This window comes from Gossypium raimondii, chromosome 7 (genome assembly GCF_025698545.1).
Source record: "Gossypium raimondii isolate GPD5lz chromosome 7, ASM2569854v1, whole genome shotgun sequence".
NCBI classification, from domain to species: domain Eukaryota; kingdom Viridiplantae; phylum Streptophyta; class Magnoliopsida; order Malvales; family Malvaceae; genus Gossypium; species Gossypium raimondii.
In genome coordinates, this window is record NC_068571.1 from 44,324,841 (window position 1) to 44,350,960 (window position 26,120).

General features: G+C 31.0%; 5 protein-coding genes and 1 long non-coding RNA gene across 6 annotated transcripts; 2 read left to right on the top strand and 4 right to left on the bottom strand.

Moving 5' to 3' along the window:
* Positions 1-4,859: 4,859 nt before the first annotated feature.
* Positions 4,860-5,674, bottom strand: LOC105789048 (heavy metal-associated isoprenylated plant protein 21). Its single transcript, XM_012616258.2, has 3 exons — positions 5,522-5,674; positions 5,357-5,432; positions 4,860-5,271 (listed from the first exon to the last, which is right to left on the bottom strand). Exons 1-3 carry the CDS (start codon positions 5,591-5,593, stop codon positions 4,973-4,975), a joined length of 447 nt encoding a protein of 148 aa, XP_012471712.1. The 5' UTR covers positions 5,594-5,674; the 3' UTR covers positions 4,860-4,972.
* A 947-nt stretch (positions 5,675-6,621) lies between these two features.
* On the top strand, positions 6,622-8,842 carry LOC128042327 (uncharacterized). The gene is made up of 2 exons (XR_008197546.1): positions 6,622-6,822; positions 8,605-8,842. It is a non-coding gene; the product is annotated as an uncharacterized LOC128042327 (long non-coding RNA).
* Positions 8,843-10,418: 1,576 nt separating this feature from the next.
* LOC105789023 (heavy metal-associated isoprenylated plant protein 21) lies at positions 10,419-11,816 on the bottom strand. Its single transcript, XM_012616223.2, has 3 exons — positions 11,619-11,816; positions 11,456-11,531; positions 10,419-10,867 (listed from the first exon to the last, which is right to left on the bottom strand). The coding sequence occupies exons 1-3, from the start codon at positions 11,691-11,693 to the stop codon at positions 10,569-10,571; spliced, it is 450 nt and encodes a 149-aa protein (XP_012471677.1). The 5' UTR covers positions 11,694-11,816; the 3' UTR covers positions 10,419-10,568.
* Positions 11,817-15,512: 3,696 nt separating this feature from the next.
* Positions 15,513-19,400, bottom strand: LOC105789017 (uncharacterized). Its single transcript, XM_012616209.2, has 12 exons — positions 19,073-19,400; positions 18,928-18,990; positions 18,160-18,294; positions 17,782-17,884; positions 17,646-17,716; positions 17,456-17,560; positions 17,339-17,372; positions 17,158-17,258; positions 16,508-16,567; positions 16,237-16,443; positions 16,037-16,157; positions 15,513-15,940 (listed from the first exon to the last, which is right to left on the bottom strand). Exons 1-11 carry the CDS (start codon positions 19,205-19,207, stop codon positions 16,068-16,070), a joined length of 1,104 nt encoding a protein of 367 aa, XP_012471663.1. The 5' UTR covers positions 19,208-19,400; the 3' UTR covers positions 15,513-15,940; positions 16,037-16,067.
* A 1,216-nt stretch (positions 19,401-20,616) lies between these two features.
* On the top strand, positions 20,617-23,804 carry LOC105789012 (ATP-dependent Clp protease proteolytic subunit 3, chloroplastic). The gene is made up of 5 exons (XM_012616198.2): positions 20,617-20,960; positions 21,773-21,887; positions 22,395-22,570; positions 23,208-23,303; positions 23,388-23,804. Exons 1-5 carry the CDS (start codon positions 20,691-20,693, stop codon positions 23,649-23,651), a joined length of 921 nt encoding a protein of 306 aa, XP_012471652.1. The 5' UTR covers positions 20,617-20,690; the 3' UTR covers positions 23,652-23,804.
* LOC105789004 (uncharacterized) lies at positions 23,765-25,556 on the bottom strand. Its single transcript, XM_012616185.1, has 2 exons — positions 25,366-25,556; positions 23,765-24,698 (listed from the first exon to the last, which is right to left on the bottom strand). Exons 1-2 carry the CDS (start codon positions 25,490-25,492, stop codon positions 23,869-23,871), a joined length of 957 nt encoding a protein of 318 aa, XP_012471639.1. The 5' UTR covers positions 25,493-25,556; the 3' UTR covers positions 23,765-23,868.
* Between the last annotated feature and the right edge of the window lie 564 nt (positions 25,557-26,120).

Sequence of the window (26,120 nt, forward strand, 5' to 3'; positions counted from 1 at the left end):
GTGCTAATTTACTCTCAATATTTAGCTTTTGTGCAAGCAAAGCAAACTCGACAATGCTGATAAATTAAACCTTGGTTTAAGGTCTTATCTAATCTAATAACATCATATGGAAGTTCCTACCTTTTGTTTAGAATGGGAAAAAAAATATATATATATATATATATATATATATATATATATATATATATAGCATTGGATAAAGATGGGAGGCCAAAAGTGGAGTGAATGTATTTATATATATAAATACCAAATATTTTCTGATTTTATGTACGAGAAGAAATTCACTTATATTAATATAAAATTAAAATAATCTTACACATTTTAATAATTTTCTGAATCAATATACATTTCAATAATTCATAATGAATGCGAAGATTTTTGCATAAAAAGTAGCTAAACATTTTAAATTTACTCAAAACTTGACATGCATAATTAATATGAATAGAATATAAAATATAACAGTCCAATTGTTAAAATATTATTATATAAAAAATATAAAATAACGTAAAAATACTTTAATTTTACATTAATATTAATAGATCCTCTCATATATATATATATATATATATTACTCGGTATGGACTCATATAAGCAACAAAAATCATATATATATATATATATATATATATATTACTCGGTATGGACTCATATAAGCAACCAAAAATGGGAAATTGTATTTGAAATCTCAAGCAGAATATTCAACTTTGAGATGGAGAGTTCAAATAGAATAAATTATTAAATTATTTCAAATTTAATTTGAATTATTGTATAAATTCACTTTCATCAAAATTCAAATGATTTCAATTTTGATTCAGATTATTATTTTAATGATGAAAATAACATATTTATTTAAATTTAATTATAAAATATAAAAATATTAATATAATAAGGACGAAAATAAAAGGGAAGCAACTCCCAAAATGATAAATTTGTCATTTAATTCCTTAACTTTTTATGAAATTATATAGTAGTATAATAGTAAAATTGTATTTTAACTCCAGCTAAAATAATTTTCTAAATTCATCTTTTAACAATATATATAATTATTTTTATGAAAATTAAAAGAACATAAATTTATTCATAATCTTTTTTTTTTTTTTTTACTTTTTCTAGTTAAAAGAAACTGGAAAATAGTCCAACACCAACAAAAATTTGCAGCCGTTTGTTGTGGGAAGCAAAGAATCATATGCTTCACTAACTCCAAACTCTTCAATCTTGAAAATCTGTCCCTTTCTTCGAATAATTTTACTTACCAATCAATCCTTTTTAATATATGATGTCAAAAATTTTAAAATGATGAGTGTTACACCCTCCGCTATTCGAATATATATTTGCATCAAAAACATCGTCTGCCAACATTTTTCGGTAAAATCACTCACCCGCTTTTAAGTATGAACAGTCTTCTAGTGTGAACACATTCCTGATATAATAAAGAGTCCATTTAAGTATAATGATCTCGTATTGATAAGGTCTCATGATATATGTCTGTGAAGACCCTTTATGCATTTAGCGGGATTGAATGTTTATATGACCATGTCACTATAAATACTCTAAGGAACGATGAAGAAGGGATCGATCTTTTAGCACCCTAGAACTACTCTGAGCAGTTGTCTTCTTGGTCAACATGTTCTCTTGTCCTTGTTCCAACTCTCAACCTCTTTAGGTGAATTGGCCTCTATTGCACCACTTTGATCTCTTCTTTGTCCTCCTCTCTTGTTGTATTTTGTATTAACAATGAGTAAAATTTGACTCGATTTTAAAATATCAATTCATATTTTAAGTTAAAATAGTATGAATTATTTGTAATTTTCAATTCAATTTGAATAAATATTTCAAGTTAAATATTATAATATAGCCCTCAAAGTTACTGCTTGTGTTTTATTTTGCTTTGAACAACTCAAATAATTAATCATTGTATAATTTTGATCAAATCAATGGTTAAAAAGTCATTCATGGTTGGTTTGAGCTAATTTTAATTTACAATGACTATAAGACTCAAAAACGATGGGATTAGTCATCTAATGGGTATAATTTTGTGATTTATAGCCTAAGCAAGTCTTATTTTTGGGGTAAATATCTCCAACTTTCTCTCCTTATTTTTTAGGTCACTTACAATAATTAAAAGTAATGTACTCATTATGATAGTGGACAACAAAACTTTTAAGCTAACTCTTTAAGTGTGGTGATTTTTATTTTGATAATAATTACTTGTAACTATATTTATTTTTACATTTTGAGTAATTATTACAATTGGTCATGTTTTATTATGCTTCAACATAATTAAAATTTATTTTAACTTAAATAAAATTTCAACTCAACTATATTTAAATTTTTTTATCCACTCGATTTATAAGATTTCAAATTATGTTCAAATTCGATTATTTTAAAGTTTTTCCCCTTAAATCAATAATTAAAAAATTATTTTTAAAAACTCGTTTTGTGACTTGATTTGTTTCCTCTATTTTCACTCTCAAGCTTCCATCTCTCTCAAATGCTTTCTAAAATTTATATTTTGTGTTAGACATATTTGAAGGTAAATTTGTTTCTGTGGTTACTTCTGTGGTAGAAACAGTGGTTACATCTTCAAGCACTGTTTCATTGTTTTATTTGTTTATTTTAAGAGTTGAAATATTTTAGAACAAAAGTATTGGACTGATAATTTGAAGATATTTGGACGAGTAAAGCTCATAACTTAAAGACCAATTGAGTTGAAATTGAAGACTTAAAGATTGGTTTCTTGCGAAACACGTTAAGACATTTTCTATAGTTGAAGGCAGTTGATTAAATCGAAATTCTTATGCAAGTAGTATCTTGTGCTGATTTTTATCCTTATTTATAGAGAAGTGATTAGATTGTAATTCTTATGTAAACAAAACTTAAGTTTTGCCTAGGTCAAAGATAACTTGAGATCTTGAGAGTTTGATAGAGCACAATATGTTCAAGTGAGGAACGTGTGTGTGTGTGTGCGTGCGCATTATTTCTATAAGCAATTAAGAGTCTCTTGAGTTGCAAAGTTAAGCTTTCGAGAGAGAAGCTTAGTGGAAGAGTAATCTAATCTTTGTACAACAGTGAGATCGCTAAATTTGTAAGTGTTAAACCAATATTAGAACTTTGTACTACGAGAAAAATAGTGGTCAAATTATGTAAACAATCTCAATGTTCTTTTTATTGTTTTCGTAATTTTAATTCCATAATTAAAATTGTGACCAAAGTTCGAATCACCTTACAAAACAAGTACACTCATTTCTACATTTTGTTTCCTAATTTACTATCTCTCACTAATTGGAATAATCTCATTCCTTATTTGATTCACAATTCAATCTAAAATTTAGCTTTTTGATGATTAAGACCAATCAAATATTGGATCCCCAATAGTTATAATCTTAATTTCTTTTTCTTTTTTAATTTGCGTTAAGGAAAAGCATATAAACATTTGATATTCCAAATTAAACGATAATCATTAATGCAACGACCAGATAGGGTGACTAATGAATCTCATTCTCCTACTAAGGTTGACAGAAAAAAAATTCAACTTTCTGATTCTGGTTGAATTGCTTAAAATATATATCTGAATTCATAATAACTAATAAAATTTTATAAAAATTCAAAGAAAAGAGAAAATACAAAAAAATATTTAAAATTTTATGTTTGCAAAAATATCAAGGATGAAAATGAACTAAAATATGATGAAAAAGCTAAATATTTTGTTTTAAGATTTTGGTTTTATAAGTTTCAATCAATTTTTTAGTTTTTAATTTTTGTTTTAATTTTTTTATTCAACTTATCAATTGGTTCGAACTTTAGAAGCGGTATTATCGTGAGGATAACTATAAACTCCAAACATGAACAAGTGAAACCAACATGAAAAGTATCCAAAAAATTACTTCTAAAATTTTTAAAATTAAATAAGAAATTGTCTTATTCATTGATTAGATCACACCAATCCTTTTAATATTAAATGAATAAATTCAGTTCTTATATTATTAAAAATTAAATAAAAATAAATTGTAACATAGTTAACATTAAAAAAGTCATAAATTTTATTTATTTTTATTTGTAGTTCAACTCCAAAAAAAGTGTAATAATTACAATTTTAACTAATTTGAAATTTTCATTATCCATAGGTACTTATCTATTTAATAGTAGAGGGACAAACTTGATCCGATCATTATAATAGAGTGAACTACTAAGTATTTTCATCTATTAGATGCATATTAACAAGACTCATGTGTTAAAAAAAATATAATTATATTTATTTTTAATATTTTAAAATTATTCATTAATTTATTGATGAGCTAGGCATTAGAGGTATAAATGAAACATTGGTACGTGCAAGTTATTTGAGTTCAACTTCAAAAAATTTGAATTCAAATTGAAAGTTATCGAGCCAATCTTGAGCTTGAGCAGCTCAAGCTATCAACCGAGTTGAATTCGAGCATAATAATACTCGATTCGAATGGATTGCGAGCCTAATCGAGTTTATCATTTTAATATATCTTAACATTATAAAATTATATTTTTACCCTTATATTTTATAAAGAAAACCTTAAGTATGAATGAACTAATTCAAGCTTTAATAAAAAAATTGATAATAAAAAACTTAATCAAGCTCAAACATGAAAATTGATAAAAAAATTAACAAACTTGAATTGAATAACTCAATTAAATTTCGAGTCAAACTCAAACTTAAAATTAAAATTCAATCAAACCTCAAACAACGTCAAACCTCAAATTTTGAGTTAAAGCTAAAGTTTTGGCTATTCAAGTATATATAAAAGAGAGGTTTAATTAACATTCTCCAATAAACAATTGTAAAGCATAAAATGTACCACAACCATTGAAGATATATAACACTGTCGTCAAAAATCCATTATCTAACTTTATTATTCCCCCTACTAAAATGATACATACATAGATACATATATATATATATATATATATATTTGGTAACCCTAAAAGCTTAAGCTTAAGCCTACATGATTGAACATGCATGAACATTATCGTCACTGAAGAAAGATACGAAGTTCTCTTCGGGAGCGTGGGAAGAACTACCCGGATAAGCTTGAACCACGTTCCGAACAAATCCCGCCGGTGCCTTTTTGTCGTACGCCCCGGATGCGTACGGATAATACACCACATGTTGCGGTATGTATGGCCAAAACTCCGCTCTTTTCCCCGTGCTCTTCACTCTCTTCAACACTCTGTTGGGTTCCACGTTCCCTGTCACCGTTACCCTGCTCTGTTTCCGGTTCACTTCAACACTTTTTACACCTACATATGTTAACAACATGAAGTTAAATCTGTCTTTTTCTTTCAATTTATGTAATGAAATTGGAAAGGGAGGTTGGGGTTGGACCTTTCATGTTGGTTACAGCATTTTTTACTCTTCTTTCACAGCCATCACAGTCCATTTTAACCTTGATTTCAACTGTCTGAGAACATGTTACATCGGTAAGTAAAAAAAAAAACAGAGCATAAAAATCAAAGGAAAAAGGGAATATATATGTAAGTATGTGCAGACCTGCATTGGTTTGCGTTTGGTTCTTCTTCTAGAGACAGTACAAAAGTTTGAAATATAATCGAGAGCCCCCATGTTGTTTTGTTTTTGGTTGGAGAAAGTTAGATGGTAAGACAAAAAAAACAGAGGAAAAACAGAAGTAACAGGAGTGTTAGATGTGATAATGGGATAAAGAGACATGGTATTTATATGGAAAGGGAATTATTAAGTTTGTTTTCAAAAATAGTAATCATCTTATTTTATCTTAAACTATGATAATATCTGCGTTCTTATTGAATGTTGTGTATTTTATTAAATAAAATAAAATAAAATAAAATTTTAAGTATAAATTTATAATTTAAGGGAAAAATTATCTCATCTAAGTTGGAGAAAGGTAGGGAGTAGAAGATAATGTTCCTTGGCATAAAAAAAGATGAATACAAAAAGGAACAAAAGGTATGCCCACAAACCATGCTTTATGTGACTAAAAAGCATGTTCCTGTTGAACCCGAATATAACATATATATTCATGAATGAAATTAGAAATTTTGTGTTAAACAATCCAGATTAAATTATAGGAAGTTAGAGATAGTAAACTTAAATTATTAACTTATATATTTACAAAAGATTAAGGATAAGGATAAAAATGAATTAAAAATTTTAAAACAAAAGGTTGATTTTTAATTAAAGGTCATTTATTTTGTAAGTCGACATTTTTATTTTGGTCTCTTAATTTTTATTTTTTTTGTTAAAGAAACTGATCAAACTAGTCACTCAACTGTTAAATTATCTCTTCCACCATTAAATCTATTTTTTTAGTCTTTCTTTTTTCTTATTTTTTCATCTTCTCTTTTCTAACCTAAAAACCGTAGTTGCTGCCTCCTTTAAAGATGTCTTCACCGGTTTTGTTAAACCACTTTTGGCGAGCTCAAAAGTAGAAAGATATCTTAAAATCAAGCCATATCAACAGTAGGATTAGGAGATCGGAGCCCGAAAATTCTAAAACCTTGGAAGTGACCTTACAATTTTTTGAAGGTTTTCTTTTTGAGAGATATAATCCTATAGATTTAAAGATAAGGCTTTAAGTTTCACTTAAGTGGTTTTGGATTGACAGTTTGACGTAGGAGAAGACATCAAATGATCACAACAGCAATGGTGGGAAACAACAACCGTGAGTAAAGAGAAGAAAGGAACACGGAAATAAGGAGAAAGAAGAAGCATCCCTCGATGTCACTGATAGGACAATACTCACCGATAGTGGTTTTGTACTAGCCCAATTTTCAGTGGTGTCAGAAACAGTGGTTCGAGACCACTAAATTTGACGAGTGAGTTCAAAAATTTTATTATTTATTATTTATGAGTCAAGTGTGATTTTAGAAAGATTTTTGAATTGGTAATTTATGTTTTAGAAGGATTTATTAGGTAGAATGATTTAGAAAACGAGGTATCGAGACCTCGATTTTATAAACCGAGCTGTAAATATTTTTATAAATATTTACTGAGTGTCATTAAGTTAGTATTAAGATTTCGTTAGAAAATTTTAACGTTTTGATAGTTAATTAATTAAAAAGAACTAAATTGAAAAAGGTGCAAAAGTTGCTAAAATGATTAAATAGCTCAAGTGTTAAATGAGGGAGGACTTAAAAGGCAAATTAGCCCAAAGATTATGGCTTGGGCAGCATAGGCAGAGAAAAATCAAAGAATCAGGTGAAATAAGGGCAAAACTGGAAAAGTTGAAAATTTTAGCTTACAAATTGAAACAAAAAGAGAATTCTAGAGAATTTCTTCATAATGCTCAGCCAAAAACACCATTGAAGAATCCTTAAGAAGCCGGTTTTCATATTTTGCTACATGTGAGTTCAATTCTTTCTCTTTTCTTGAAATTTTTGTGTTTTTAAGACTTTTGCAACTAGGTTCAACTATCTAATTCATTAGTTTTTGATTTTATGAGTAATTTTGAAAGTTACCATTGATGAGTGTTGGATGTTTGTGATGAATTAATATGGATTTAGGGTTTTAATTTTGTTATATGATGATTTTATAAAGTGAATTTGATAGATATTAATTTTAAGACTAAATTGTGAAGAATTTAAGAATTAGGGTTTGCTATTAAATTTTATGTATCAAAGGTTGTAAGATAGCCTAGAATACTTAGATAAATTTTCAATTGAGAAAAGTTAGTTCATTTGGTAGACTAATTAGTAAGGGACTAAATTGCAAAAACTATAAAAGTTGGGATAATTGTGTAATTTTGAAATTTGTAAGGTACTGATTGTAAAGTGAATTGAAACTGAAATATATGCTGATGCATGAATTATTTTATATTTTAGATCAAGATCTCAGAGATCAATGAGAAAAAGAAAATTAATGAATAATCCTTAAACTACTACAAACTTACAATTTAACTCGTAAGTTCGTATGCTTAAAATTTAATGTTAAATATTAAATTGATGATTGGTATTATGTAATTATTCATATCATTTGTTGAAAATAAAATTATTGTTAAAGTTATAAAAAACTGAATTGAATGTTTGAGGCGAAAGGAACACAGGATTGAGTATATTTGTTCTGTGCAAAGGAGGAATTGACGGTAAATTACCCAAGTAAACCGGGGTTCAGCATTTGTTGCTAACTTCAGTGTTTGCTTTTAGTTTAGCTCTTATGAGCTTCAGTTAACTCATATGAGTTTCAGTTTAACCCTAATGGGTTTTAGTTTAGCTCTTCTGAGCTTCAGATTAACTCTTATGGGTTTCCGTTCAGCTCTTATGAGCTTCCGTTTAACCCTTACGGGTTTCCGTTTAGCACTTATGTGCTTCTGTGCAGCCTTCGGGCTTCTGTATACGATATACTCGTATCTGTAAAACGTTCTCTAATTTGACAAAGGCTGGTAAGTGATATATGGAGTATTATTGGAAAACTTAATGATATTATCGGTTTTGAGATGAAATAAGTGAAATCATCAATTGAAGTTGTGATTGGCAGGAAATGTGTAATGAATGATTTAGTTAAATGCATCATTATAGTATGTTCGGTAAGATTTAAGTTTAAAGCCAACGAACTTACTAAGCTACATTTAGCTTACTTGTGTTGTTTAATGTTCTTTGTAGATTTTTGAGTAGTCGGGAGGTCGGATCAACGCATTGAATCACACTATCCAACTTGCCGGTAGATTTTGATAAACATACTATGTTTTATATGGCATGTATAGGAATTTAAATGGCTGTGTAAAATTAAAATTACATTTTGGCTATGTTTCATGTTAACTTATATATGTATGATTTGTCATGTTTGGTATAAGTGTTGGTATGGGTAATGAATAAATTGGTATAGCATGTTTATATAGAAGTTGCATGTGTGAATTAATTTATGTTCTAGTTTAGATTGTTAGAGTATATGTGATAATATGATCATAATAATGATAGGATTGGTTATTTTGAAGATTTTGTTATGGCCTATATGTATGAAATTTGAGATGTGTAGGTTGGAGCCAAGAATGGGTGAGAAAAGAGTCCATAAAATGGCCTATTTTCGTCTACACGGGCAGAGATACAGATGTGTGTCTCAGCCATGTGTGACACATGGCCTGGCATATGGGCATGTTGTCTGGCCATATGTCCCCTGCACCTTGAAATTTCAAAATAGAATACCCAGGTTTTTACACACAACCTAGCACATGGGCGTGTGGCTTGGTCGTGTTACCCCTGCATTCTTCACATGGCCTATCACACGGGCATGTGGATGGTCGTGTGACCCAAGTCAGAGAGTTACACGAGTATGAACACGGGTTGAAACACGACCGTGTGCCTCACTCGAATACCCACACGGCCTAAGACACGGGCGTGTCACCTGCTCACACGGCCGGCCACACGGACATGTGTCCCTTGCTCCTAAGAAAATTTTTTGAGATTTTGAGAAAAATTCCCTGAGTATCCAGTTTAGTCCCGATTCACTTCTAAGGTGTATATTAGGCCTCGAGGGCCTATATAAAGGTCCATATGTGTGTTTTATGTTTGGTTCTTGATGTGTATATTAAATATTGTGAAACGTTAGTATTTAATCCATAAAGTTTAGTAATAATCTGTAACCCTGTTCCGGCGACGGATAAAGGTTAGGGGTGTTACAGGTTTGACGAAGGAAGTTGCGACATCTTTAAGGGAGACGATGGCTAGGATTTCTAACTTAGAAGGGTGGAGTGATTAATTTGGTCAATTTCTTTAAATACAATGATCAAATTAACAATTTCTTTTAAGATCAAAATAAGAACATCCTAACTTTAGAATAATTAATGGGGGTAATTTACCCTTTAATTGAAAAACAATTCTACCAATTTTAACTTTTTTTCAGTTTTGAATTTTTTTATCACTTGTATCAATTCTCAAAATAACATGTATGAAATTGTAATTCCTTAATATATGCATTTATATTTGTATCACAATATGTCACGTGTTAAAAATATAAAAAATAGGAGGGACTCACTTACACAATGTAAAAATTAAAATAGTTTTGCACACTTTCGTACCTATTTATATGATTAATATTTCAATGATCCAATCATTGAATTTATCAATATAATTGTACTTATCATGCATGTAAGTTTTGAACTGATTTGATATCTTTATCATATTGATAAAAATACTCTATATATTAATATATATATTCAACATTCAAGTTTTTTATACATAAAACAAATAGTTAGAAATTTTAAATTTACATCAAATTTGACATGTATGATTTACATGAACATACTATTAAATATAACGGTTGGATCGTTAAAATATTAATTGTATAGACAATCAGTAAATTTACTTTAGCTTTTAAAGTGTGTAAGTGGATACCTTCCTTAAAAATGTTATGAATATACAAAAGAGGTTTTATTAATATTTTCGGTGAACAATTGTAAAGCTTAAAAGTATACCAAAACTGTTAAAATCTTTTAACTTTTATTATTAAATAATATACATATATATGGTATAAGGCCTGATTGAAAACCTCAATTTGTAACGTATTACTAAAGTGTTCACTCTCTCCGAAAATAGTTTAAATTCGTCTCAATTTTACCAAAAATAAAATCCTACATGATTGAACATGCATGAACATTATCATCGCTGAATAAGGATGCGAATTTCTCTTCAGGTGCATTGGAAGAAGCTGTCGGGTAAGCTTGCGCAACGTTCCGAACATGTCCGGCCGGTGCCCTTTTGTCGTACGCCCCCGATGCGTACGGATAATACACGACATGTTGCGGGATGTACGGCCAGAACTCCGCTCTCTTGCCAGTGTTCTTCACTCTCTTTAACACCCTATTCGGGTCCACATTCCCGGTCACCGTTAATCGACTTTGTTTCCGGTTTATGTCAACTGTTTTTACACCTGTATGTGCATAGAGGAGGATGTTAACAACATAGGAAGTTCCTAATGTTATTTGCTAGTGCGATTGACAACTTAAAAGTGAAATTGATGAAAATGATTAAGTCATAGTTTTGATCCCTCTATTATGATCAAATTCGTAATTTAGTCCCCTATAATTTAGTTTTGCATAATTTGATTTATTTTCAATTTTATAATATCATTACTTAGTCCAACTATTATTAATTATTCGAATTATCAGGGGCAAACAGTAATGGTGCCCAAGACGGGCCAAGCTGCCTTTTATTTTTATTTTTTAATTTTAATTAAGCTCTCTTAATTTTTGGAAAATTCTCATAAATCTCAGAAGATTTTAAAAAATTCAATCAGATCTCCATATTTTTTAAAAACTCTCATTTTAACTCCTAAATTTTTGAAAATTTTAATAATGCCCCAAACTTAGTTCCTGCCACTGCCAATTATAATAATGTTATGGATTTTTCTTAAAATTACTCATTTTAACTAAACATGTTGACACAAATTTCGGAAATAAAATTTGAGCACGGTAGAGGGACTAAAACCATAATTAAAGCACAGAAAGAGAGGTTGGACCTCTCATGTTGATAACAGAATTTCTCACTCTTCTTTCACATCCATCGCAGTCCATTTTAACCTTGATTTCAACTGTCTGAACATTCAAAAAAGAAAACAACAACAACAAATTCCATTGTTAGCATTTAATTATTAATTAAAAAAATAAAAACAGAACATAAACCTGCATTGGCTTGCGTTTGCTTGTTTTAGTGCTGCTAACACTACAAAAGCTCGAAATATAATCGAAAGCCCCCATTTGCAGAAAAAAGCAGAGCAAAACAGAACAAAATAGAGCCTTGAGAGAAAATTTACAAATGAACAAAAAATGAATGTAGATATAATGATGGGATTATGAGACTTGGTATTTATATGGAAATCGAATTTATTTAACTTTTTTAAAGAAAACAAAACAAAGGAAAGATATGGCTATTTAAAACCCTTCATCTCATTCTAATATTGTATCATGGTTAAATTTTCTCTTACTCCCTCTGCCTTATAAAAGTTATCGATTTACTCCTTGTACTTTCATTTGATCAAATTTAGTCATTTTACTTTTTGAATTGGTCTATTTTAGTCCCTGTATTTTTTAATTTTGAAACTTTAGTTTTGACCCAAATAGTAGCAGTTAAATATGTTTGGTTAAATTCAACCATTGGTCCTATACTATGTGTACAGCTGTAGATTTAATCAATATTCTCTAGTTGGATCATTTTAAGTCCCTATATTTTTTTATATTTGAAATTTCAGCTTGATGCAAAAGACCATCATTAATTCATTAATTGAATTTTAGTGAGTAATACATGTAATAAGCCAACATGGCATTACACATATGATAATATGTTTGCAAGATCATATTTTAGAAAAAAACATAATTTAACTAAAAAAATTCAGTAATTATTGTTTGGTGAGGATTAAAATTTTAAAATTTTAAAAATAAGGGATTAAAATGACCAAATTAAATTATAAAGTCTAAATTCACCACTTTCTCAATGTACAAGGACTAACAACAAAATTTAAACTTGCATCATTTTTCTAAAATTGAAAAGGTAGGCTCTAGAAGATAAAATGCTCCTTAGCATAAAAGAAATGAATACAAAAAGGAGCAAAAGGTGTATGCCCACAAACTATGGACCAAAAAACTTGATTCTAGTAAATTCGAGGCGAGATTAGAAATTTTGTATTAGAAAATTGTGATAAAATGATAAATTTTTAAGAGTTCAAAATATCACTTAAATTATTAATTTTAAAAAATAAAAAAAAAAGAAATATAGGGTCAAAGCATTTGTACCATTATTAAATTTATTGTGCTTTCTGTATGGTGTCCCATTTTATTGAATTTTGTTCTATGGGTGTGGCTTGAATTTGATTTCTCTTTCTTTATTTATTTTTTCATTTAATAATTACTAAAATAGTAGAGAATATTGTCATTTATTGATTGATTCCATTAGTATTTTTATTTTCTTTTGAAATTTAACAAAGGCAAATTGTTCCATTTAACTTTTGGGGGTCATATTCTGGGGGTCCTCTTGCTTTGGTTGCTCTCAATCATTGATGGGTTAAAATTTTGGTCATGTCTCCAACACTTTTATTTAAGAAAACGAATCATTTTACGAATTATGATTTTTTCTTCTTCTTTTTTTTAAAAAAAACCCTAAAATGACTGTTCGAGTTTCTGCTTACCCCTTTAGCCTCGTCGGTGCAAAAGTCAATTTTGACAAAGAATAAACTATTTTGCGAACAATAAGAGTCGTGAACCAATTTGTAGACGAAGAGAAAAAAGTGGGGAGAATACAAAAAGTTGCACTTTATTAGATGCCCAAAGCCTAACTTGGAACAGTAGAGAATCATGGACTGCCTTTGCCACCCTATCCCATGTTCATATCCAACTCTCTTTCTTAACCATGAAGCTGCAGCCCAGTTTTAAATAACTTTTTTAAGTCTACATCCCGTTAAATTCAACTTCAGCTCATCACCTGATTCATGAATCAATTTATTTTTGCTTTCATGTCTGTTTTTTTTATCCATGTTACTAGCTCTCCCTTTTAATACTGTCGTTCCTGAAGTTTAAATTTGCATCTCCCCTTAAGAATGCAATACGTCTTATCATTACACTTACCACTCCTACCATACAATGATAAATATTATTGGATAAACTACACCGAATATCACTAAATTATTAGTAAGTTTATATTTTGGTCACTCAACTTCAAAAGTTAAAATGGTCACTAAATTATTCGAAAGTTTTCATTTAAGACATTGGGGAATTAAAATCGTTATCATATAGCCCTTTTTGTTCGCACCATTTGTACCAATCAAAAGCTTTCATTCCTCTTTTTTTTTTTTTTTTTACAATTCAATTTTTTTCATGAAGTAACTTTAAACATCATGAATTTGCAAACCACAATCCCAACAACTTTCTTCTCTAATATTTGACATTGATCATTAAATCGACTTGGATTTAAGGTATGTTCTGCTTGTCGATAGGTACTGATTCATTGTACTGGTCGTCGAATTGTTTCTTGAAACTTGCTAGCCGGACTTTTTATAAAATAAAAAAATGTAATATCCCGGTGACTTAAATAAAAATTTTCGAATAATTTAGTGACTATTTTATAATTTCTTAAAATTGAGTAATCAAAACGTAAATCTACCCAATATTATTATACATCGCCAATTGTACGATATTTATATTTATATAAATTGAACAACATCCATGTGATTATACTGTTTTTTTTTCTTATAATATTAAGCACCTTTTTTTATGGTTAACATTGTGCAAATTATATGACGTTTAAAATTAGTAGTGGAATGTTGTATATTCCTTTGATCGTGAATTTTGTAAAGTAAGAAACATTATTTACGGTTTACCATAGCTGGATGGGGCGAGTGGCGAATGCTTTAATTTGGCAGAGATGCTATTTTGTAGAACTTTTTGCTATGTCCTCTGCGTGTTCATGCCAAAAGCAACAACTTTTATATATTTACATTCCAATCTAGATCCGACTAAATCCTATTTTCAACTCGTTTTTAGGTAATTTTAAAATCAAATCTTATCATGTGTAAATTATGTGCATACTCTTTTAAAATTTATTATTTTTTGTTGAAACTAAAACATTCAGTAGTGAAAGAAAAACAAAATCAAATACTAAATGATGCATTGTACATGTAGCAATCATTTTATAGTTAAACGTAAATATTATTTGAGAATGAAATTCCTTTTGTGTTTTGGGTATAAAATGAAAAGCATATATATATATATATATATATAGGATAAGATGTGAAAGGAGAGATAAAAAAAAAAAAAAGGAAAGAGGAAACCCTTTAATTTTGAGTACTTTTATTCCTTTCTAACAAAAGGAAGAAAATAAACACTATTTCCTTTCAACTACTTTTCTTTATTTCCTCCCCAATATTCTCTTATGTATTCTAGTCCTGTTGTGTTCTTAGGGCAACTTTAATCTTCAATATGTTAATTTAACCTTCATTTTAAAGCTTTAACCTCAACATTTATAAATTATGCAATTTAATCTTTTTACAAATTTATTTTTCTATGTGATCCTTTCACTTAAAAAGTTAAAGAAAATTGATAAAAAAATACATAAAAATAAAAACACCCAAAAATTCAAAATAACAATTTTCATCTTTTCTCATTCTTCTAAAATTAACTCTCAATTTCACAAAATAATAAAAGTGCAAAAGGACCAGATTACACAATGTGCAAATGCTAAGAGTTAAATTTTTGGAATCAAGACTAAATTAACACAATATATAAATGTCAATTTTAAAAGTTGTCAAATTATCTCTTTATTAGGAATTTAATGGCTGATGAGCAAAAAGTAAAAGTCAGAATAGTTGAATGATCATTTCATAATTTTTCACAGCTAGATGATTAAAAAGAAACTTACTAATAGTTGAATAACTACCAATATAGTTTATCCTTTTTTTTTTTGTTAAAATATCATATATAAATATAAAAAAGAAATTCAATATATGTTCATAATTTATGTTATATTAAGTTTTGACATATCCGTTATGTATCTTGTTCCAGTTATTTTTCACTAATGCATCATTAATATGATCAAAGATATTCAGCAAGATGTTTCAGCAGAACAAAGATTACACCGAGTTGCTAAACGAAGACGATGAAAAGAGGTACATGACGAGATTATTGAACAATCAATAGCAGAAGTTTATAGGTTCCTAAACCTCGGGTTTGAAAAACCAACATGGTGAAAATGATTGAACATCTTGCAGTATGTCATGTTTGAAATAAACAATTATGTCTAAACCTACATTTCATGGTTACCAAAAAGAATTGTATGCTCTTAAAAGAGTCAACAATCAGAGTCCATAGCTGATGTCATGTGGCAGATCCCAGTTTATGAAGTAAGCAAATGATATGAAGCTGGAACACACGAACCTGGACAAAACTCGGGTAGTTTTACTGTCTTATATGTTTTCTGCAGCTTTGCCCGGATGAAAGAGGGAAGTTGGTTCAATGCTCTGCAAAACCGAAACACTAGAGCTGTCAGATATTACATTCTTACCGTAGCCTAAACATGGCAGACTATTTGTTGGAATCGAACATTAAAATTTTACATTATCAGTCTAATGTAAAATGCCTTGTTCATTATAATGTCTTTAGCTTTTGACCGCGTAAACCATTCCAAAAGGCAGCTGCAGATGTCACCTTCTTACCAGGAAGTTGAACTTCCAATACCTGTTTCAAGACCAGCAAACCAGAAAATAATAAGAAATAAAAAACAACAATACCAATAAAGCAACGAATTTTCACCCACCTCAAGATCTGTACGTCCTCCACAGGGAAATACCAATGCATCCTTGATGAAAGCAATGTCATGTACATCATTGTCCCGGATTTTATCATTAGACCCTACTCTTGTGGTGATGATTTTAAGTTCGAGGATATTATGGTTGTTGCTACTTTCATCATCAATGACTAAAACTTTAGCTCGGGTTCCTGGCCAACCTGCAAATGCACGAACCTAAAAGAAGTTGCACGTCATGACTGCATTGTCGAATTTCAAAGAAAATGGAAGAGAAAACAACCTTATTATGTAGAATTAAAGCTTCTTCATCAAAGGATAACCATGATTCTTCAGGACTTATCTGCATAAATTGAAGAAAAAGGGTTAATTTAAGCAAACATTAAGTACTCATTAAAGGTCATTGACCGAGCATCCAAATGCATAATTGAACATATCAAGGTAAAGGTACCATTGAGGCCCTTGTATTAGGATTCAAATTGCATTTTGCCCTCTCTACTAAAAAAATGAGCAAATTAGCCCCCGTACATTAAATTAGAGAGTAAATTGGTCATTTCTGTTAAAAATTTCATCCATTTGTATTGTAACTAACATGACTAATAGAATAACCAAACAGTGATAAGTAGCGTGCCATGTGTATCTTATGCTGATGTACAAGGACCAGCTTTAATTGCAGAAATGGATGGAATTTTTAATAGAAGAGCCGGTTTGCACTTAAATCTAATGTACAGGGACTAATATGTTCAATTTTTTAGTAGAAGGGACAAAATGCAATCCGATTCTTAGTACAAGGGCCTCCGTAGTGCTTTTACTTGAGTAAATCGTGTGGAAATATATAACATGGATGCATCAAAGATGCGGCACGATTCAAATAATTCCTGTCAATGATACTTAAGAAAGAGAGAAAGAAATAAAAGAAAATGGAACCCTTGCCTTTGGAGCCAATGTAACTTTAGAATCATCTTGAGGTTCGGCATTCACTTCAGCAGATCCATCAAATATGGAAGGAAGTTTACAGATAAGAAGTTTAGACCCTGCATAACTTACGATGAGATAAGTTTAAATAGTATATTAGATTTAATTGTACGATCATCAAATAACATAATAGGAACACCTTCAGAAAATAGTAATGCTAGCAGATCCGGTGCCTGCAAGTAAATCATATAAGCATTCATCATTCTATCAGTGATTATTAATTGACAAATTACTTTCGGGAAATGAATACCTTTACCTTGATTTGGTCATCAACTTCTACTCTTTCACGGGCAATGACAGGTCCAGCATCTAAGGCACGTACGGTAAATGCTAATGAGACTCCGGTCTCTTTAACACCATCCTAATAAAGAGACTAAATGGTTGAAGATCATACGAGAATCATAAACATATTCATAATCGCAATCAAATTTATAGCGAGGAAGAACCTGAAGTGCTCTTTGAACAGGAGCAGCACCACGGTACAATGGTAGTAGACTCGGGTGAATGTTGACCGTTCCTGTATACATGGAAAAAATGAAGAAGATAAAAGTAATTTGTTAACGAAAAAAATCATGGACTAACCTAATGGTGGAATGTTGAGAAACTTGGTGGGTAAAATATTCCCATAGGCTGCTGTGATGCAAAGTTCAGGCTGCAAAGCTCGTAAATTGGACAAGAAGGTCTCCTATATAAAGTACAAAGAAGCATGAAAATAAAAACCGAGCATGCGAAACCAAGGCATAGCTAAATAAAACCAGCTTTCATCATCCAAGTTAAGAAAGCTAAAAGAACCAGATAATTACATATATGTTGACATAAAACAGAACATATCATAATGACACAACATATAGGCTCTAACCGTCTAGCGCATTATCATGTAGTTGTAGATTGTCAATAAGAACAGATGAATGACTTAATATTCCAAACTATACTAAATCGGAACAATGAAAGAAAAACTACCTCTCCAGCACGTTCGGGTGTGAAGATGAGATCAGAAGGAAAGCCTCTATCAAGAGCATATTGTGCCACCGGTGACGGCATCACCTTTCTGCCCCTATCTCTTCTAGAAGGCGGCTGAGTAACAATTGCTGTGACCTAAATGAATTGTAAATATAGCAATGACTATCAACGAAAAAAAAAACTATGTCGCAAAATAGCACGAGTATTTTAAGCTCTTCCTTCAGCAAATGCATATATTGAGGTAAAAGTATCATATAAGCCCCTGTACTAGGAGTCAGATTGCATTTTGTCCCATTTACTCAAAAAAATGAGCAAATTAGTTCCTATATATTAAATCAAAGAGCAAAATTCGTCATTTCAATTAAAATTTTCATCCTTTTCTACAGTAAAAAACTGGCTAACTGATGAAATAACCAAAGAATTACAATACAGTGCCATATGTAACTCATGTTTTTAAAAGTAGAAATTGATGAAATATTTAACAAAAGACCAATTTGCTACATGAACCAATTAGAGGCTGCAAAATGCAAGGTATAATGCCAAGAAAACCAGTAAAGTTTCAATTCACAGTTCCACATACAATTGGGAACACCAATTGATAGGCTGACTCCCATTATAAACCCTAAAACAATCAATTTTTAGCTAATCTCAATGAACATTATCACCAAACGAGACCATACTTTCAAGAACTAACAATAACCCATTATCAATGAACTTATAAAGGACCAAATTACAACAAAAGTCTCGAACTTTTTTTCTCCCTAGTACCTCAAAAGAAGAACTTGGTGCAGCAGAAGCATTGAAGAGAGCATCAAGAACTGTTGCAGAGACCTTTTAAAAAAAGGAAACCAATTGTTTAGAAAAACAATACAAAACAGCATAGAAAAATATATTGAAAATGATACTTTTTTACCTGAGGGGAACCCAAGAAGACAAGTGATTTTTTCTTGGAAGTAATAGTAGTAGTGTAAGAAGAAGGTGTTATTGAAGACGATGATGCTGCTGCATTGAAGAAGAAGAAACGACGTAGCATTGAGGTTGAATACATAATTTATCTCTATTCTTCTTTTCTCTTTGTTTCTTTTTCCTCTCTGTTACTTCAATGACTAAATTGTGTTTTTGGGAACTTGATTTTTGACATTTGCTGCTGTTTTTCAGCTTCTATTTCATGTTTTGTATCCCCATTCTATCTACTGCTGCAATAACTAGATAGCGGAAGAGGACTGGGCTGGCTTTTATCCAAGGTAAAAGGCAAAAGGTGAAAATTGTCACAACAAATTCCCTCTGAAATTTTTATCCAATCCCTCTGAAATTCGTTCTCTCAAAAAATGTCACAACAATTTATTACGAGGGTGAGCAACTAAGGAACATTACAATTTTAACCGACCCATTCGATTTTTCAGTTTCGGTTTAGTCAGTTGGGGCGGGTTGGTTGGTTTTACCTTTGTTTTAATTAATTATTGATTTTTGAATCCGAACCGGCTTAAAAATAACTTATTTTATATTATTTTTAAATTGTTTAAAATATATTTACATTCTTAATGTATAATAAATAATCATATAAATCTAATTCAATAACCCAAAGTCGGTTAATCGGAAAAATCAATCAAATCTACCAAATCAAAATTGGTTTGATTTGATTGGCTTTCTTAACTATCGTCAATCGAGTCGATTTTTTCATGTTAAAGTCAGTTCAAGAAAAACCCAACCATTAAATTGATTGCTCGCCCCTACCATTGATAACAATTTCCGTCAATTTATCCTACTCTTTTACTTGTATAATAACAAGCTTGACCCTCAATCTTTATATATTCTATTAATTTGATATTGATTCTTAAACAAATTTAGGACAATTGATAAATTTTACGCACCCTATTAATCTGGTAGTAATTTAGCAAATTTACCACAACTAACTCTGTCGTATATCATCATCAAACATGTGGCAATTTATAACTCATTGGATATCACAACAGTTCAGTTTCTAATTGGCTGGGTATCACAAAAGTTTTATTTAATGGCAAAGGATCACTCATTTTAGAATTGAACCGGATGGACCAAAGTACCGAGCTAGAATAAGGAATTGAATTGGTTAACCTGTAAACTAGTTGAACTATCCAATCGGATTGATTAAACTGGTTAGTTAAACTAGTTGAAGCGATTGTCGAATATGTTTTCTCTATTTTTAAATATATAATTTAATTTTTATAATTTATTCAATTAAATCCAAGAATTTGGTTTTGAAAATCTTGCAAAAGATTGAATCAATGAAAAGTCGAAAACTTTAAATTTGGGCGAAAAACCATTTTAAGGACCAAAACAAGAAAAGCGATATACTTTAGAGAGTAAACGATGCATTAAGCCTTTTGACTAAGGACAAAGGCAAATAGAGATATGTATTTGTAACTAAAACGACACCGTTTTGACATCCAAATAGTCGTATAACATATCCCAAACCTGTGTCTTGCAAAACCCAAACGCATACGGCAGACGGAACCAAAGAACACAAAACGAAAAACGCAATCTTTACAAACATGGAGATGAGTTTAACCCAAATAGCCAAGCCACCACCATGTCTTGTTAACAAAAATTCTCTTTTTACAAACAAAAATAGAGTAAAATCCACTGTAAAAGCTTTAAGGAATTCATATCCAAAAAGAGCAACAGTATCCAGTAATTGGGATGTCTCTAATTTATCCCCTCTTTCTTCATCTTCAACAACTCCAACTTGGTTTCCCAGATTTGAAGAGCTTGACACTACCAGCATGCTTCTTCGTCAAAGGATTATATTTTTGGGTTCTCAGGTTTGGGTTTTTATTTTTATTTAAAGTTCTTTGCTTCTTTATTGCTTTGTTACACAATCTTGAGTATGGGTTTGGTTTATATTTTCAATTGGGAAAGTGGGTTTGGTTTTTAAAGGGTGGAATGTTATTTATTGATCAAATATGCAACTTGATTTGTGAACTTTTAGTGCAATTATTCAGCGTTTTCTTTTTGCTATTGTACTGGTAAAGTGTTGATTTTGATACTCAATTCTTATACCGCTTTGCACCAAATCAATGGATTACATTGCCCACTATATTGAAGTTCATGTGTAATTTTGAAGATTTATCCCATAGTTTCTATAATTCAATTTGGAAATCGATTTGTTTATTGCCGTTCTTTGCTTTTTTATTATTATTATTATTGGATAATGGGTTTGGTTTTTAAAGGGTAGAAATATTACTTACTGATCAAATATGCAACTTGATTGGTGAACTTTTAGTGCAATCATTCAGTGTTTTTTTTCCTATTGTACTGTTAAGATTTTGATACGCAATTCTTATACCACTTTGCACCAAATCAATGGATTACATTGCACAACACATTGAAGTTCATGTGTAATTTTGAAGATTTATCCCATAGTTTTATAATTCAATTTGGAAATTGATTTGTTTATTAACATCTATTTGTGTTTTTTCTTATGGAATATAGAGGAAATGGGATTATCTTTCTTCAGCATTTAGTTGGTTTAAAGATAGACTTTTCGAAATTTACGGTATTATGGCTTCGAATTTAAGGTCTCAGTGATTATTTTGGTTTGAACTGTTTTTTATTTTTCATTGATGTTAAATAGGTGGATGACATGACAGCAGACTTGATTATAAGTCAGCTATTACTTCTCGATGCTGAAGACTCTGAGAAAGACATAAAATTGTTCATCAATTCACCCGGCGGCTCTGTCACTGCCGGTATGTCTATATGTATTCTTCCATATGCTCGACTCCTTGCTTCTTTCTGTCTTTTGTTGCCTTTCTTCATAAGCATTAGAATAGGCTTTGGAACTTGATAAACTGTTTAATACGGTTTACATTTAGGGTATTCTTTGTAGTTTACAATAAGGTAAACTCCTAGAGTTCCGAGCTCGGTTAGTTTCAAAGTAATCATATGGTTTGCAAATGGTCTTTGATCAGTGTTATTTAAGGATGCACAGCAAAAAAGAACCTTAAGTGAAGTAAGGCGCAAAATGTATAGGTGTGTATGTATATACAATGAGCGTAAGATATATAATTATGATAATGAACTCAAAGAAGTGTTTACAAAACATGCAATTTCATTTTCTTTTGTTTGCTAACATGCTTGATTTCCTTTGGTCCTGTGTATGTTGTTTAATACTCAACACCGAGAAGCATTCACATAGGTGATATGCAAACAGTTTAGGTGTACATTAACCTTCTGTCATTGGTTGTTGCTTGTAGGAATGGGAATATACGATGCCATGAAGATGTGCAAAGCAGATGTTTCGACTATTTGTCTAGGGCTAGCTGCATCAATGGGTGCGTTTCTCTTGGCTACCGGTACAAAAGGGAAGAGGTTTTGCATGCCTAATTCGAGAGTGATGATTCATCAACCACTTGGAACTGCTGGAGGCAAAGTAAGTCTATGATGATCCGCTTTATATCCTCGTTTCAAGGATTGTTGGGCACTATTAGCTTCATTGTGTGGCTTAAACCGACGAGAGATTTGAATGCATTATATTTGCTAGAGTTGACTGTCTTATAGGTAAAAGTATCACAAAAGCCTCTGTACTAGTAGTCGGGTTGTATTTTGCCCCTACTACTCAAAAATGGGCAAGCTAGTCTTTATAAATTAGATAAAAAAGCAAACTGGTCATTCTGTTAAAAATTGGCCCCTGTATGTCAGCATGAGATACATGTGGCACGTCATGTATCACTATCTGGTTATTCTGTCAGCCTCGTTAGTTTTTAACAATACAAATGGATAAAATTTTTAACAAAAAGGACTAATTTGTTCTTTGAACTCATATACAAGGACTAATTTATCCATTTTTTAATAGATAAGGCAAAATGCAATCTAACTTCAATACAGGGTCTCCATACTATACCAACTTTGAGTGCTTGCCCGAATTGTCAATACAAAGTTTTTCTGCTAATTCTACGTAGATTGGTTTTCTGCTTATGTGTGTTGAGAGTGTATTTGATAATATATAATGTCGCTAGTTGATTTCTGGTGGTTCGTTATTCACACTCGACCGCCGCATATGATTACAGGCAACAGAGATGAGCATACGGATAAGGGAAATGGTGTACCATAAGGTTAAGTTGAACAAGATTTTATCAAGAGTTACAGGAAAGCCCGAAGAACAGGTTAATGCCTTCTGTTGCCTTTATCATCTACTGTTTTTTTTTATCACACTTGGTGTTTGTTTTTTACTATCCATTATGTTGCAGATCGAAGTAGATACAGACCGGGATAATTTCATGAATCCTTGGGAAGCCAAGGAATATGGTCTAATCGACGGAGTTATAGACGATGGCAAGCCAGGGTTAGTTGCTCCAATTGCAGATGCAGCACCGCCACCGAAAACCCGGGTTTGGGATTTGTGGAAAGTTGAAGGGAGCAAGAAAGCAAAGAAGAATTTGCCTACAGAACATAAAATGCTACAGAATGGTCATACAGGTGGCCAGGAAAAGAAAGAAGCTGCTCCTTTATGAAGATTTTGTGAGAGAACTGTTTACCTCCATTGTTGTTTCTCTCTTTAAGCTTTTGACATGTTAGATTGTAACAATTATTTTTTCAAAAATGACAAAAAAGAACACAATCTCAATGAATTGAAACTTAATAGATATCAGATTATGGTTGCATCATTACATTGTCATGATTGTAGCATTAGCATATACATACATACATACATACATGATCATCAACCACTTAAATAGATACTTCTGAATTGCCATCACTGCTTTCACTTCCACTTCCACTACCACTTCCGCTACTTTCACTACCGCTACCGCTCTCACTGCTCTCACTTCCACTACTACTACTCGAGCTTGAACTCTGCTCTTCTTTCTCTTCAGCATTCACTTGAGCTCTAAGAGCTTCTGCGGCACTACGTCCTGCTTTATGTTCTTCATCCTCACTTAAATCAACCTCCTCATCTATGTCAACTGGTAAGTTTATATCGATGCCAACACCAGTGGATATCTTTTCAGAAGCGTTGTCATCTTGTTTATCGGTTCCCAACCCATCATTGTCATCATCATCGTTGACTATATCAACCTGTTCTTCTGATTCATAACTTTTTGGATCTGGTGAAACCTTTGGTTTATTAGGAATTGAAGATGCGTGCTCACCTCCGCTATTGAAGTCACCAGTGTCAATATGTTCCAGTAATGGAGGAACTGGACTTTTGTTTGAAGACTCGGGTTTTGGCCCTTTACCAAGTGGAGGGGAATAAGACTCTGCAGCAGGACCAACTGAAGGAGCCATGGCTGTGGTACCGGTAGCTGCAGCCATGGATTCGCCAGGTTGACGTACATGCCTCAACCGCTTGACAGCTCGGTGTAACCGTTCCAACCGGAAAGCCTCGCCATCAAAGAACAAAACAGCATCATTATCCTTGTAATCTTCACAAACACCATCAAATGTCACCTTGGGTTTTCCATGTTGGTTGTTTTCAAATTCTACCTTAACCCTGTAATCTTTAGACTTATGTAATAATCCTGGTTGGTTCTTATCAATTGATGCTGGCTTAAATTCATCTGAAAACAGAACCAAACAAAAACAATATTCAATTCAAAATTCAACGATTTTCATATGTGAAAGATTGGTAAAACTAAACTAAAATCCTTAATGAATTTTCAACTCTGGGTATTTACAGCAAAAAGAATATGTAAAGTTAATAAGGTAAAAATACTATAAAGGTCCTACTATGAGTCAGATTACATTTTGTTTCTTCTACTTAAAAATTATAAATTAATCAAAGAGTAAATTAATCTTTCCAATAAAATTTCCATTCATTTTATTGTTAAAAATTAGTCCATGTAGTAGCACCAGCTTTTAATAGAAATGAATGAAAATTTTAAACCAGTTTGATCTAATGAACATGAACTAATTTACATTTTTTGAGGTCAAAATGCAATTTGACTGCTAGTATGGGACCTCTATAGTACTTTTAACAAGTTAATGACATTGAGCATCAAAGCCTAAAATTCAATGATTTGCAATTCTGAATACTGGTAGAACAAGAATATATGAAGTTATCCCATTGAAATTAAAGATGGCTAGTTAACAAATTTCTTTCGTTTTCTCGGAAAACATTAAGAACCCAGAAAAAAAAAAAGCAATACCTACCATGAAAAACTATTTCTTTTTCTGGGTTAGCAAACAAAACCCAGAAAAAATTAAAAGGAGGAAATGAGTACTTACAGCGTAAAGTACAGAACTTGGAATTAGGTTGGTGTTGGTCCTTGAAGGAAGACCCTAAACTTATATTGTACCATCGATTAGGCTTAGGAGCAGTACTTGGTTCTTCTTGGCTGCAGTTACTTGCCATTTTCGAAAACCCTAGAAGGAATTTTTGAAAGGGGTAAAAGAAAAAGACGAGTAAGAAAATTAATCAATTGGGGGTCAGAAAAAGGGTGGTTTGGTCTTTTTAGCTCAGTACTAAAGTTGATAAATTTACCTATGTAGTTTAAAAAGTTGCGAATTTAATACCATACTTTAATTAAGTTACTCTACATTTTAAAGTTTAAAGTACGGTTATGCGACAAATGTATTATTATAAGTGTAATGTCATATTAACTTATTATTTTTACACATTACTAACTAAAAATCTAGTTAATGGATTAATGACAACCATTTAAGTCAAGACAAAATTTATAAATTAAAAATACATACAAACTTTGAATGATATAATTAGAAAATTTGTACTAAATTTACAATTGTACAAATAGTACGAGACTGATAATTGAATTTAACCAAATAAATTTAACTCTTACTATTTAGGTCAGTACTAAAATTTCAAAATTTGAAAAGTAATAAGATTAAAATTGATTAATTCAAAAAGTTCAATGATTAAAATTGATCAAATTAAAATATAAGACTAAATTCACAACTTTCACAAAGTTTAGGGACTAAAAGAAACATTTAACCATATATTTAACTTACGCGGGTAAAGGTTA